At 34.4% G+C, this 16,375-nt stretch overlaps 1 protein-coding gene across 5 annotated transcripts in view; it reads left to right on the top strand.

Moving 5' to 3' along the window:
- LUZP2 (leucine zipper protein 2) overlaps positions 1-16,375 on the top strand; it is a 117,490-nt gene that overhangs the window by 61,603 nt on the left and 39,512 nt on the right. For 4 of the 5 annotated variants that reach the window (XM_030273311.4, XM_030273310.4, XM_072929385.1 and 1 more), the window contains 3 exons: positions 10,938-11,055; positions 13,095-13,165; positions 16,071-16,149. The exons of the other annotated variant lie outside the window; for it this stretch is intronic. In XM_030273311.4, coding sequence (XP_030129171.4) covers positions 10,938-11,055; positions 13,095-13,165; positions 16,071-16,149 — 268 coding nt within the window. The remainder of the gene's footprint in view (positions 1-10,937; positions 11,056-13,094; positions 13,166-16,070; positions 16,150-16,375) is intronic. 5 annotated transcript variants of the gene reach the window in all.

Genomic DNA, 16,375 nt, shown 5'->3' with positions numbered 1-16,375 from the left:
TAACAGAAATCTTCAAGTGTTTTATGTATATGCAAATGTTATATTCATGAGTGAGAATCAACATCGGTCAACTTAAGTACTTCTGAAGATGTTTTCATTATTAAATTTAAGAAAAATTCTGCTTCAGTGTGCTCTTGAATCATCTAAAGATACTTGAATTTTCAAAGGCCAAGTGCTGCATGAAAATCAGTTTGCTTTTGGCATTTTTTTCTAAGCCAGATTCTCTAATAACCTATAAAATAAGTTCAGGTCAAACTTACAGCTTTTCAGCTTTTTCAGTAAAGGTATTGCTTCTGAACTTATGTTCAACCCCTAACCTCCTCTCTGTTGCAGAAATCTGGAAGGATGGTTGTATAGGAAAAAGCTTTTGTTAATGTACATCTAATAGTGAATTACACCTCTCAGCAAAGGAAGTGGAAGGAGAGGATATGGTGACTCACTGATGATTAAATATTACTGGGATATCTCTGGTTCTTAATGTAAAAGGTAGGAAGGGTGTTACAAGATGAGTTATATCTATTATATATAACTTTTAAACTTTTTTAACTTGTAATATAACTATTTAACTTTTTAACTTTTATAACTTGTTAACTTTTTTTTTTTTTTTTAAAGCAACTTTAGCTGTCAGAGCAAATATCTGCCAGCTTACATAGCTTTAAAGTTATCTGTATTGATTTGGTCAGGTTGATTATTATATTTAGAGAAGTATTTAGATTCCAGTCTTCTACATGGTCTAGTTCTGATTGTCTCAGACATAAGTTTATTTCTGGGGAACTATAATGATCCAATTAGCATAACCTTAGTATTATGTTATGAAAATAAATTATTAGTGTGTTTTGGGGAGAATTTATGAGCAAAATCGTTTTCAGTAGGTGAAAGGGGAAAATATGATAATGGGAGGGGTAAAATAATAGGATTTCAGTTAGAATTCATTAAGTTAAAGTTTATAGATGTCTGTTCTGTATAATTTCTGAACCTATTGAATTTAGAAACTAGCAAAAAATCTATTGATTTGTTCTAATGGTTCTTGTGGAGTTCCTGAGGGTTAGCACACAGGGGAGGGTGTTGAATGTCAAAATCAATATACTTCTTGTGAGGCTCTTCAGGGTTTATCTTATCATTAATAAACAGGTCTACTCATTAACGACAGACGTGGTAGGCATTATTTCAAAGAAACAGATGAAATCTTGTCCTTTTTATGGCAGCTACTTACTGTGGTATTGGTAAGGTTTTGAAAAGCTTGACAAGTTAAGTTACTTCATCTAATCAAATAAATTTCTTGAGCTAAGTAATCAAACCTCTCTGTACTTTATGTTTTGGTTTCTTTTTCTTCAGTCTTGTTTTTTTTATTTTATATTTTCCTTTCTTTCTTCTGCATGTGAATTCCTGCCATATGAATTTTAGTTTCTCATTACCGGCTGTAGGGGATTCAATCAAAGCCTGATACCAGGCAGCAGAATGAAGTTTCCTGCAAAGGAGAGGAGACTCCTTAGGTATTTAAATAAAAGAGTTTCCTCTCTCTTTCTTGCTCAAATACAAGGATGAACAGTACTGGAAATAAGTGGGATATTTGTACCCTTCTTAAAAAATATTGTGTAGCTGGAGACTTCAAAATAAACGGGAACATTTTGGGGTGGCAGTGAAACACTTTTCCTGTTAACTTTGTGTTGAACTCATTGTTGTGCAGTGGCAGGAGCTAAGGGTGACTCTTGGGGATTATCCTTGGCAAGGCCAGGGGCCGGACTCACTGATCCTTATGGATCCCTTGAAACTCAGATGGTTCTGTGATTCTGCATTCTCTCCGTTTGCCTTTTTTTATTTGGTAACATGATAGATGCTGATCCTCTTTTCTCTTTCAAGTTAATGAGTACTATGTATGTTTAGTACAGAACAGAAAATAAAGATTAGATTGTTAGATAGGTAATATTTTAAATAAATGCTTCTAGGTCAATATTGGGATGAAGTTGTTTCTTTTTTACAGGTTACAGATCTAGAACACAATAATTGACAGATCTACTCTCTCCTAATTTCAGAGTTTAGGTACATCTTTTAAATCTGTATATCAGAAAAATATGTGTTTTCCTTGGTCAATGTTAGTGCAAAATATGACTGTCATCTTAGTGGTGCTTCTGCTTTCCTATCATGCATTTTGCTTCTTTTTTTAATTTAAAACTGTTTATAAAAATAATTTTTAGGGAATGAAATAATAGAGCCTATATTTTATCCGGTTGTCAATCCATGGTTTCCTAACTTAAGAAAAAAAAAAAGAGTATTTGAGAGTTATACAGATTTACGTTTCCTACATTTGCCACACCTTAATTACTTGAATTTAAAGCAGGCTTATAGATTCATAATTTGCATAGTATCATATTAGCCTCCTTCATTGTGTTTGATAGTTCTCTGAAGGTCTCCTTCACTATGATGGAAGTCATAACATAGTCTGTTTTCAAGCTAGTGGCCGTATATAACATAAAAATTCAGTTCCTTGTGGTGTAAATTGCTCGTACAATTCATATTGGATGTCAATTCATAGTTGTCCAGTGTACCTGGAATGCTAATTATAACAGTAATAAAAATAGTCTGTTTGTACCTCTGGAACCTACAGGCTGAGAACATCTGAGATGGGTTTATGTATGAAGTGTTCGACAACCAGGATCTGAATCATTAGTTAACAGATTAAAAAAATTAGCCTTTGCAGCTTTTAGCATAAAATTAATAATAAATTCCTAGCTCCTGAATAGAGTGCATTTTTATTTTTTGTTCAGTTGCTGAAACCCTGATGACAATTACTTTTTTAATGTATTCCTTGATAGTGTGATGTTGCTTACTTAGGTGGGCTGTAGGCAGTGCATCTGAATTCTGTGAACTGAGTGCAACAAAAAGAAACTGCAGAAAACCTGCTTCACGTAATACTAGATCATCTGTTAGTCTTTAAAAGTATCTTTTTAACTGACAGCAGTATTGTGCTCAGGATTGTAAAATTAAAATGGACAATAATGCCTAAAAGAGACCCAGACTTTTTTTTTTTTTTTTTAAATAAGGTTTCATTTGCCTGTTTCTTCCATGATGTACTTAACATTGGCAGATAAAAGAGTAGTTGCAAAAAAGGCCTCCAGGCCTTAGGGTTCTGCTTTCTGTACCTATCATCCTCACATATATTTTAAATATGATGTTGTTCTGTTTTCTGGTTTTCAGCTTTCAGAGAAAGAGGCTAAGAAACACGGTGGGTGGACTTAATTGGCACAAGCTGCTTCACTAGCTTTGGATTGCACAAGTTAAATTTTATGGGAAAAAAAATATTGTAATCTTAACCAGAGATTATAATAGCACCAAGAATAGGTTCTGTCTTGCATTTAATACCTACATATTACAGAGCAAAGAAAACTTCCTCCTTGAGTTTGTCTCATTAGACAAAAATAATGTCTATGAAAGATATTCTAAGATTCATCTTTGAAGCCATCAGATCCGGAAGTTTCTCCTTTTGCGCTCAATTTTTTCTGCTAATGTAAATATTTTTCATGCTGTTCTAATTAAAAATCTACACTACGTAAGCAGATAGCTTTGCCAAAGATATTTTTAAGTGTGCATTGTAATCGGGATTTACAGGGCCAAGCTTAAATACATAGATGAGAAAATTGCATTTATCAGGAAGAGTTCCAGTTCATTAGACAACCAGATTGTTTTTTGCTGGAAGCAATTAAAAATGTAGCTCCACATGTCCCTCTGCTAAAAAAAAAAAACAACAAACCAAAACAAACAAACAACCCAAAAAAACAAAACAAAACAAAAAAACCCAAAGCAAACAATTGTACCAGCAATGTGTTTCCTTTTCTCGTTTTTTTCCCTGTGAATCATGTGTGCTGAAGAGTCTTAACTTCACAAACCATTTCAGACTGTGCAGTAGAAAATGAACCGTGAATGATGTTTTGAACATCAGTTTTTGAACACCCTGGGTTCATTGATGATAATTGCTTTAGTTTTGGCTACATTAAAAGCAGTAGCATTAAAATACTTAAATTAAACTATATGAAATTAATACCGGACTTTAAAAAACAGATCCCAGTGTGACTGATAATGGATGTTAATATATCTTTGGAAACTAGGAGTAGGGAGCTATTCAGAGATCTCTCAAGGAAGTACAAACTTTCTGAATGCAGCACTAAAGCAAAGGCTACATGCACATAAAGCTTATATAGAAATTAACCATTTACAGCTGTCCTGTTGAAAATAAAACTCTCCCCCACACTCCTCTAATTTTTGCATGTCTGATACTAGCCAAAGGCACTTTGAGAATGTTTAGCTGTGAAAGTTTGATAATGGTGAATCACTTTTGTGCAGTTTTTATTTTAAAATGCTAATGTTTTGCTGATAGCAGAGTGCTTTGGACACTGCTAGTCCCTCCTTTCCCCAAGAAATTTATATCCTGTATAAATGTTGGAGAAGCCATCTGAGAAACCAACCACACTTAAGATACTCGTTAGATATCTTTTACAGAAAGTGAGGGTTATTATTTTATGGACTGTTCTGAACTATACCAAAATCTAGATTGCACATTTTAAGACAGACATGAACTGCAAACACTGACTTCTGTAGCTGTTAAATAATGCAGAAGGGAAATTTGCTTTCTACTTTGTAGACCTGAATTCAGAACAGTGCCTTTTGAACTCACCAATGCATTCAAAATTTGGGACTAAACCAATAATTTTATAAAAAGAGTTGAAGAGATGGACAAAAAAAGTTATTGAATTTTCTTTTAAATTACTTATCAATATTTGATTGCTTTCCAAAGGTTTGTCATACTAATTAGTGATGAATAATTAGAAATCTTTGCAAATTACCTGTAAGAACAGTGTGTATCAAAAAGTTGAAGTTGAGGAAGTTCTCGCTTCAGACTTGCAAACACAGAGAGACACTAGGCTGCAAACACAGAATAATTGACTGGTCCTAATCCACCTGTCCTTTCTCTTCCTTAATCTTCTATAGCTAAGCAGTAAAAGTGAACTAATTTGAAAAAGAGCAAAATGATTTAGCCCAATTTTTTATCTAGCAATGAGTGACATTTGTTTTTCTTACCCTAAAGGTGTATTGGAGTCTTGGTGTGACTACATGCGATGAAAAAGTGTATCAAAACAAAACAATCTTAGGAGCCTCAAAGGAAACTCCTCCTCCTTTCTAGGGTTAGGGGTTTTACAAATAATAAGCTGCATTAAGCATCTCCTATTTTTAAGCATAAACTTTTTAATATGGGTTAAAAGTAGCAAGGTAGAATGATAATTGGTTCTGATTCCTTAGGTACAACATCCTTGCCCTCTCCAATGTTAGAGAATCTTTGAAGTGTTCTCTGTGTTGTGCTGGGTGTGGGTTTGTACTATGCTTGAAGTTTAATATATGAAATAGAAGTTGATCAGTTACTTGCAAAGGTGTGATGAGGTACCCATTGATCCCATCTATTTAGAGCTGGTTTACTTTTTTACCAAATGGGCTAATACATTGCAAATGGTTCTTTTTCAAAGAGCCATTCACACAAGTTGAGATAGTTTTACTCCTTCCATGAAGAATGCTTAATTCTCTATGAAGTGTGAGCCACATTGGCAAGAACTCCGGTGTTACCTGTAAGTGCTTTAAAACTGTGTTGTTTACATTATTATCAGAGATAAGAACTAAAGTAGCTTCAAATATTATCACACATCTCCTATATACTAATAACTGGGCTATTGAATATGAGGGTTACAGCTCTTCCTCCTTCTGTTTTACAGATTTGTTGAGACTTTTTACTTCCAGCAATAGCCATTTAATGACTCAGATCAAATTAAAATAGTTTTGAAATTGCTCATACCTCATCATTTAATGTTGTAATCTCTCTTTTCTCACATTTTTCCAGCTGGCAGTAAAAATCTGTGTGCCTTCAGAAGACGATTTATTGGGTGCAGCAGGCTTCTTTGGAAAGCATCTAGGGATGCAACATGATGCAGTGTTGCATTACTGCCCACCTTGTGCATGCAGGCACAGCACTAATAATAGTGAGAATGGCTTTAGGAGCAAGACTAGTTCAGCTATAAATTGTCAGAAATTAATAGCTGACCCTTTAAGAAAAGACATTGCCTACATGCATTATCCTAAAGCTAAGTGTTAATTTAACAGGCTGTGTAAAGAAAACAAGGGAAATGCTGTCATATTTTGCGTTCAGAACATCAAATGCACAGTTGCTATGGGAAGGCACATTTCTTTTTGTGTCTAGAAGGGCTGTGAGGGAAAAAGCTAATTCTAAAACTGTTACTGTTTTTACCTCTTATGTTCAGAAAGTTCATCACAATAGAAGGATAAACATAAGAACTCCAAATTTTTATTATTAAAAAAACCCCAAAAGATAGTAAGTTAAACAACAATCACAGAGTTGTGTAAAGACTATGTCATTTTTGGTGACTTTGCCACTGGTTTTGTAATATAAACAGCACATGTTACACTACAAAACATTTGGATCTATTTCACTCAAGTAGATTTTAAGAAGTTCTGCCCCTTCATGTCTGCAAGATGTGTACATGTTTATTTTTCTTACTAGACAGTTTGTTACTGAAAAATTGTTCTGTATATTTGTAAAATTCCATTAAAATATTTAGAATACTTATTACCCTTAATGTGCTGAACTGTCTGGGATTTTACTGATGAGAATGGAAGATCTTGACTAATACTGAAAAGTTTCATTATGATTGCCACAAAATGTTTATTAGGGTGGTGTGGTGCTCAACAAGCTTTGACTTTAAAACCTGACTTTTGTTACTAGCAACCAGTTTTAATACTAGGTGAACATAAATTATTGATGCATAAGGATTCATTCAAACAGACGCAGATTGTTGTATAGCTCCTAATGTACCTTCCACTGAGGTCAATGTCAACCACACTGTTGACATAATTGGTAAGTTTGCCTCTTTGCTGTAAATAATGTGGAAATATATTCAGTTTTGTTGAGAATGTGAGAGATCTTGAATAATCTAAGTGATTCATGATTAGATCACCAAAATTTATGGGTTTTCACTTGAATTGCACTTCATTAATTTAAATAACACAAGTTCTCACTGTAGAAGTTGAGGTGACCAAAACAGATGGCCTGATCTGGGGGTTTGTGGGTTATCACATGGGTGCAGGGTTGAATTTCACTGTATTCAAATTTATGGGTACTGTTCTTGGACACAATGCAGAATCAGAGCTTGATGCCAGAGATAATATTGCCCAGAACAGAAAACCTTTGAGACCTAAGTGTTAATTAATTACTGTCTTGTATCTTCATTCCTGTTTTAAAAAAAAAATATCTTCTCATAGTTTTGCAACACATTCCTGAAGGCAGGGTAACTGAGATTCGTGAGGTATCCCTTGGGGCAGCAGATTAGAGTGAAAGAGCACTGAATTAGTTTTTTATATATATATATCTGTATTAGAACAATTTGATTGCAACAGGAAGGAGGTATGTAACCATTATTATCATCATCTGTAGTAATACAAGTATAAAGGTATCATTTAAGAAAATGTCTTAAGAAAAAAAAAAAAGAAGTGTTGGACTAAATAGTGGAGAGAAAAAGTATCACTACTAGTGGATCCAGTAATGAAACTTGATTGTTGCAATTTCAGTATCTTGTTAAAAGTGATGGTCACTGGTGGCTGCAGGTGACATCTGTCCCAAAACTTGGGGTGATCTGTCCCTAAACAGTGGCTTCCTTTCCCACAGTTTGCCGCAGTGGGAATTTCTGTCTGCCTGCATTCACCAGGATGTGCTCACCAGATCTCACACCTGCCAGGCCTGGAATTAGAACTTTCCTTTGTGAGTCCCTCATTCTGTGCTTACCTGAAGTTTCTGCTGTGGTGACTTTCCTGATGGCAGGTTCCTTCTTGGCAGTGTTTGAGGCAGGCAGCCGGGCTCTCTGAGTCCTTACAAACAGTTATGAGGGTTTGATTTGATTTGTGACTCACCGTGGTAAATTTTGGTTGTTGGCTTTTTATCTCCACCTTTCTGCACAGTGTGTCGTAGAAGATAATGCGAAGGAAAAGACAACTGCATGCATAATTGAATTAAATTTTTAAATTCTGGAAATCTCCTGTTTATGCAAATTGCTAATTTTCAGGTAATAGAGCAAAACATGAGCCAACTGACTACCCACGGGGCAGCTTGGGATGGACAGATGACCATTCAATGCTCAAGCATGTTTAGGGGACAGAGTGTGGTACTTCAAAGTTATTGCTGAAACACAATGTTACCACCAGCATGTAATTTTTTTTTTTTTTAAGCCAAACATATCAATAGGAAAAGGAGACCATCAGGACTAATACATGTTTTTCTATTACTTAAAAAGGAATGGAAGTGATGATCTTATTCAAACTACCTGATGAGTTTAGCAGGAGGTAATTCCTCCTTGAACTGTGTTTATAGGCAAATTAAACTGATGGTATTCTCTGAAATGTGTCAGGCTGACTACACATAATGTTACTGTTAAGGTAAGGCAGCTCTATTGCAGTGATACCCTCTTTAGAATCATATGTAGCTTGCATGGGAAAAAAAACCCAAAACTGTAGGTGTTCCTGTATTACACAGAACATTTTATATATATTGCAGGTAATAATGAGAATGCTTATGTTTATAATTTATAATTGTCTAGCACTAGCTAATTTTGAGTCATATATTTTCTTTTGTACAATTTGGTAGAAAAAAAAATTGAACCAAAAAAAGAAACTATAAATGTAAATAATGCTAAATTTGGAAGGTCCATAATTTTGGCATACAGATTTCCTGTAAACCCATGTTAGTTTTGCTGCATGACTTCTTTTAGAGCTAACTTATTTTTGATCATAGGATGGTTAGGATTAGAGAGGAATTTCAATTCCAATCCCCTGTCATGGCTAGGGAAACCTTCCACTAGGCCAGGATGATCAAAACTCCATTCAGCTGGCCTTGAACTTATGTTTTGATAACATCCAGTTATCTAGTTATTTTATTAGGAAAGTCAAGTCACTGTCATCACTTCTAGTTACTTAAAGTATCATTTAATATAGAATAATTTTCTGCTTTGGTAAGTCTGTCGTATTTTGTGAGCTTGTGGTTTGCTAAAGTAGATAGTACTGATATTAGATAGGACATTTAATTTGCTTTCCTACGTTTCTCTGCTGAAGTGTGTATTCAAAGTCCATGAGTGTTAAGATCCCTGCTTAACCTCTAGGTCCTTAATCTCCAAGTAAAATGCAACTTTTCTGCTGCAAATTTGAGATTTTTTTTTTTCCACCTTTTTAGAACTAGAAGTACTGCATGAAAGAAAAATTAAGTTGCAAAAGTAAAAAGTCTTTAAATTCACTGTTTGGTGTTTATTAAAGCAGCAATTATAAATTAAAAAGTATGTTGCATTAGCATTAATTGTGAAGTTTACCTGTTTTTCTGAAATGGAATGAGAGCTGGATCTGCATTTCATTTAACCTCAAGCAATATGAATTGGATTTATTTCATTGGGGATTTTATAAAAACTTTAAAATAAAAGGTTTAATTCCAAGTAAAAGTTCCATTTTGAAAAGGATAGGATTTTTTACTTATCCATTAATTAATAGCTAAGTTTGATTCCACTGAGCTTATTGCAGCACCGGTGGGTGAGGGGGATATCTCCACCTAGCTCACCCACCTCTGTCAAGTGCCGTGGTATATTTATACACATTGTATAGAAAGTTTGTATCAGGTTATACTGGTATAAAAACCTATGATTCAAGTTATATAACTATAGAAAGGTTTTAGGGTATATAAGTGTACAAAGTTATGATTCAGGTTATATTGATATCAGGTTATATTGATGTCTTGTTGCTCAGGTTGTGTAAGCACCTCGTAACTTTGACCTAAGTTGTATAGGCATCATGGTTAACACCACACCTCCACGTGCATCTCTGTTGTGCTCACTTTACAGTGGTTATTCATTTGTTTACAAGTTTGGCACCTGCCCTGTTTGTTCATTTATCTAAAAGTTACAGTCTTAAGGGGTTGGAGTCTGCCATAACTTGTGGTTTTCTTATCTTACGTTACAAACGTGGCACACTATTCTTATCCAATACATTCATCACACTTATATTGCTAATGCTTACTTGTATTATTGCACACCTTATTGCTGTATCAGTTATGCTTCATCTGACATTGTGCAAGAATTATGTTCCTGTTCTTTTATTACATTTTTCTGTGCTTTGTGACAGCTCTTCTATTAGTCATAAAAACGACCAGCAGCAGCTAGTAAGTGTTCTTCAGTGTTGCTTAGTGCATGTGGGTTAAGCACTTGTCCTGCAGAAAAAGCAGTTAGCCAAACCCTTTAGCTCACATTCCTTTCCCTTATCATCTTAGAACACTTGTTTTTGTTTTTGTCCAAGAGCAGTTAGCATTAGGCATAGCACCTACCATTTGTTTATCATCTGGGGCTAGGCTTCTTGTGCAAAAGCGGCTGGTAACACCTAACTTTTATTAATCTATGCTTTATACTAAGGTGTTGGTGTTAAAGGAGTGCTGTGTTTTATTTAGCAAGTTGTAATTGATATGGATTGTTCTTACTGGTGCCTCAAATCTTCATACTTACCAAGTTTTGCTTTGTTTCTTGTGTGGTATATGTTTTAAGGTAAGAAAAATCTCACGCTGTCACTCATGCTAAATACATCCCTTTATGTCTCCTGTTCATCACAGACAATCCATCATTTGCAGTGTTTCAATCTGGTAATTTGCTCACACAGAATCGGGACATCATTTTAATGTATAAAACATCTACTCATCAATATCAGGAAAAATTAAGTTCTACAGGTGAGCAAGGGGACATAGTCCCCTTGAAATCTACACAGGGTGTTGGAATTAATTAAATTTGGATGAACTAAGATATGTTTTCAGTTGCATGGACAAATGTTGTGAAATGATCTCGTGTTTTTATTCTTTGTGTTAGACAGGGCTATGAAGAGCTGGAAAGACAACTGAAAGAAGTCTTTAAAGAGAGGAGCAACATACTTCATCAGCTGTTAAAGACTTCTAAAGAACTTCAGGGAATTAAAGTAAACCTCCAGGTCAGATTCTGTCTCAGTTTCTATCAGATTACTTAATTACCTCAACATTTTCTTTTTGGTGTCTTTTAATTACAAAAAATATGTTTCTTTTTAAAAATCATTAAATATGTGAATAATTATTATTTTGTTCATTTTTTTGATCTTCTATTAAACATAAAACTGATAGTTTCATGGAAAATTTCATCCTAATGTGTTGGGGCCTTTATCAACTCAATAAAAATAAATAAAATATGAAAATAGAACATAGAAGAAGCAAGGGAAGGACAAGAAATACAGAGTATTAATGGAGTTGACACATTTGAAGCACCGACAGACAACTCTTCTGCTAATTAAATTTTAAAAGAAGGATACTTTATTGCTGTGCTGGACACATGTGGAATCATTTCTAGATACATGTCCAAGACTCCTGCCCTCTGTTTTTACAGAAAAGATTTTGCATATCCAGTTAGTTTCTAAGGACACATAACACATAATCATTACCTGCCCACTTTGTATTACAATCAGCTGAATATCCACTACAGCTGAATTGTGTTGGTGGGAGTTTGAAATCAGGGAGGGGTCATATGGGAGGAAGAAAACTGTCTCCCTCATGGTGAGCTCTTAGCCTGTAGCCAGCTGGCAGGACCTTTTGACCTGCTGGTCACAGTCCAAGCCTCTTTTTAACTGTTAGATTATTCTTGAGGTGAGGTATTTCTATGGTCTCTGCTTTTTCACAATTGCTTCATCTGTCTTTGTCACTTCTAGCTTCTCTTTCTTAATGTATTTGTTACTTTTTAACTGAGATACGTGATCTTTGCTAGCTAAATTAGTTTCTTAAGTCATTTTAAAATCGTAAGTGAAATATGTAATCATCTACTATCCCAGTTATATTCCCAGCTGGCCCCTTGACTCACATTTGTACTGGCAGCTGCTGAAAAGGATGGCCTCTGCTGTTGCAGGTTGGATCTTTGCTGCTGAATTCCATACACTCAACTTAATTTAGTTGCTCAGTTTACCTCTCTGACATGTCATCTACACAGTCTGACTGGATTTACTGCAGGGCATTGATTTACAAATTTGGCTGACAATCTGTGCTAGATGAGCCTGAAGTGAGAGCTGAGACTCATCTTCATTTAACTTCTATGCCATGGTTAGGCTGAAAGGGCAATAAAATAACTCTGAACTCAAATCAGCTCCTCAGAGGAAAAACTAAATTGAAAGTGCTTCCCTGGATTTGAGGTCTGGATATTCAGCTGAGGGAGCACCTGACTTTTCCCAGTGGAGTCTGTTGGTCTGGTGAAAACATTTAGACTCATTATCAGTTGAAATTGATCTCTCTATTTCATGCCATTTTAAAGGAAATTATTTTTCTGATGATACATCTTTGTAAGCTAGCTGGGAAAAATAAAAGGAGAAGAAGCACTCTGTTCCCAGGAGAATACCAGTGGTGTGTATCTGTGCTGGGCTTTATTATAGTATTATACTTACTTATGTTCCAGACTTCCCTGGTTTTAATTAATCAACCTTTTGATCCTTGGGGTTTTTGGTTTGGGAGTTGGGTTTAATTTGAGGATTTTTTGAGTGCGTTATCACCATTACTGCAGACTTTTTTTTTTTTTTTTTGGAGAAATTTGCTCTCCTTGTAGCAAATTTATTTTAGAATGTAGCACAGTTGAAGGTAATATTCAGCAAAATTACACTGTGAAATATTTTAAACTCAACACTACAGAGATCTTGATATAGGCAAAGAGCTGTAGTATTATCTTCTTCCTATATAAACTTACTTGGTCATAAAATTCTAATGCTTTCAGTCATTCGTCTGTTTCTAAATCTGCTTGTTGTATTTATCTCACATTTAGTGTTGCAAAATTACAGAGCTGTGTACGGTTAACTGTGTTTGAGCTACAGTAGAGAAAAATCAGACTATTCTTCCAGTTTTCTTAAGTGGTAATGTCTGCAATTCACCAGGACCATTTTAGGAACAAGGGCTAAATACTTTTACAGATTATTAATTAAAAGGATCTCTTTAATAGAGTTTTTTTTGTTGTTGTTGCTATCAGTCTTTAAAAAATGATGAAGCGTCAACCAAAAATGATGTACAGAAACTTCTGGAAATGGGCCAAAACCAAAGGTAAGACCTTCGCTTCCTTCTTTTTCTTTCCATTTCCTGACTAAAAGCTGTCAGACTAGCAAATTTCACCTTTCCTTTTACTATAAACACTGCTGTATTCCAGAATCTGCTAATTGTAACAGTAAAATAAGGGCAGGAAATACTCTTTTTGAAACAAATTATGAATTTACTGATGTTTGACATATGATAGGAAAATGTATTAAAATGGTATGGTGAGATATCTGCTAAAGAAAGACATTGAATTTTAAAGTAAAATTTAGTCACGAAATATTCCTTAAAAAATAAATTCAGGATTTTTAGAATATTAAATTACTAAAGTGTCTAAATCTCTTAAGTTTGGATATGATGACATTTATTCAAAGCTCTTAATTAAATGTTTATATGTGTAGACACTCAAAATCACTAGTCCATGTGCAAACAGAAATACTTCCACTGGGTATTAGTGATGAATGGAGTTAGCAAGAGAAAGAAGTATTAATTTCAAATTATTCATTGAGCACTTAAAAAATTATTTCCCATAGCTGGGAATGCAAGTTCCCAGCCTAGTCCTTAGTCTCAGTTTCCCTAGTGCTGCATTTTTAAAATTCAGTCCAACAAATAGCAACATCAATACAATTTTAGTAACAAGAAAACATAACTAATATAGTGACCACTTTTGCTGGAAAAATAGTATATAATGAGTGCATCTATATTTCATATTTCTCCCTAGGAAAAATGTTTAGTAAGAAAAATTATTAAGTTCATACTTCCTTCATTGTTGGAAATGCAATAATTAAATTCCATGACCATCTTACATCTACATTCAGTGTAGATGCACACATGAAAATATGAATAAAATATCATTGCTGCATAGAAAGCTTGTGAGAAATTTATCTTCATATCTTAAATACCCAATATATAAGGTCTGCAATACAATACCAGTGCAATTTCTTATTTTTACTGTGATCCATAACAATCTTTCAGGTATTCCAGACAAATAAATTCTAAAGGAAAGACTTTAGCTACTGTTCTATTTAAATACTTCTGTGGCTTGGATATGACTGAAGGTGTAACATCTCAGCACCATAGCTGTCCTTCACACAGACAAAATCCTTCATCATACATGAATGCAGTTTTGTGGTTTGACTGTCGTGCAATTTTCCTTTATGAAATTGAGACATGAATTGATTAAAAGTATTAATGGACTGTTTAGTAAATAGATCTTAGTTGCATATGGGAAAATTGAGTCTGCTGAAAGAAAATTTTATTACATATTTCAAATATTCTTCCTAATCTCCTCTGTAAATCACCCCTTGCAGTCTCTCAAGTTCCACCCTAAAATATATCTTGATTTTGCTTCTGAGACATTGAGTGTACTGCACAAGAGCAGTTTCCAGAAATAAAAAGTGGATCAGTGCAATCTGCTGCTGAGCAGCCCACTCCATCATTCAGAAAATGAAAAGTTTTTACAGTATACTGCAAGGAAATGCTTTGGGGCTATACTGTTGCCAGCAGTTTACAGACTTACTAGATTTCATTTCCAGAGAGGTGTAAAAGTTCAGCATATGAAAGAGGAGTTTAAAATGTGCCAGGGAATCTTCCTCATAGAATTTCACTGGGGAAGGGTCACAGTTTATTTGCCAGGGTCCTCAGGCTACCTTTTATCTGCAGTAAATGAAGAAAAATGAACATAGTATTATGCTTAAATCTATTACATTGAAGCCAAAATTCAAAATATATCCCAATATTAATGTTACAATCTTTCTTTGAACAAACATGAGCTGCAGACTTGGTCTGAGGACAACTTTGATTATACTCTACAATACAGTAAAGTTTAGAGTACTAGAATTTCAGCTTTTGTGAGTAAATGTTCTGTTAACTTCAAAATAATTGTTTTTTAATTCCTTTTGTGCAAATTGTTCAATAATTCCCAAGTTCTAAGTAAAACTTAGTCACTTACTATGATGCCCCCAGATTTATTCTATCTGTGTATCATCAACACTGTGCCATGATGGCATCTTTTGGTGCTGATGGTATATTGTTTTCATGCTGCTCAGTTACTTTTTTAATTAAATCTGTTCTATACTAGTGCTGCCGAAATTGCTGAAAGTAGTAGGGGTTATCAGCTAAAAAAAAAAAAATAAATTATCTCACAGGTAGCAAGTTCTTTTAAAATTATGTGGTTTCCATTCAGTTTAGTTTTCACAGGACTAAATTATTACATATTACTGTCTGTAAATCCACTTGTCTTGATCTTCACTGAGAGTTTATCCACGCAAGCAGCAATCCTCAAAAGCTCTACAGCTGTTATGAAATATGGCATTTTACTACTTTGCTACATCTCCAAAGGGTGTCATGTACTGTGGGTAGAAAATTCCCACAATTTGGAGAAAATCTCTGACTGAATCAGTAATGCAAAGGGTTTTCACTTGATTCAAATGAACCCAATCCAAGCAATTATCCTGCTCTTTTTTCTTTTTATACCAGAATCTTCTATTGAATCTTTCATTGCTTGTCTCTAGAAAGTGCCATATGAGGTTGAATTTTTTCAGAGCATGATTTATTTGTTTATTTTAAAGCTGAAATAAACTAGTTCTTATTGATAATAGTATGTCTCGATGACAGTGGGTTTTCACTTGCCTACTTTTCTCACTTTGTTGGTGTGAATGATTTTTGTTAGAAATTATTCATTAGCAGATGTTTTTCACAGCAGACATAAACGGTGGCCACTTTGCATCATAGATAATTTTTATTTTGCATTGGCACTATACTTCATGGAGTCATTATGATTTAATTTGTGAGACTCACAGACAAAGTACATCTGTTTCCTACTCTGACTAATTAAAGGTCCGTTTTCTAATCTGAATAAGTATTTCCTAGTGGACACTTGTGTTGAAGTTTGTATTCTGTGTTTTCAATAACCTAGGGAAATGAAATCTCTCCATGAAGCCTTTCAAAAGCAGCTTAATGAGGCAGCTGAGAAGGCAGAGAAGCAGCAGGCTACCGTGAGTGATTCTCTTTCTGTCCTTATTTTTGTTTTTCTTCCGTTTTTTCTTAATCTTGGCTTGAGAATTTATTAGCTTAAAAAACTCTGTAAAAAAAAATGGATTTCATATATGTGTTAGTACTCTGCAAGCTTCAGAAGAAAGGATCTGGAAGAATTTTTAATATTCTAAAATATTAAGATATCTTCCCTTATTTCTGTGGAATTTAGGGATATTTATACACTTT

Source organism: Taeniopygia guttata, chromosome 5 (assembly GCF_048771995.1).
Source record: "Taeniopygia guttata chromosome 5, bTaeGut7.mat, whole genome shotgun sequence".
Taxonomy (NCBI): Eukaryota; Metazoa; Chordata; class Aves; order Passeriformes; family Estrildidae; genus Taeniopygia; species Taeniopygia guttata.
This window is presented reverse-complemented; position numbering and strand designations above follow the sequence as displayed.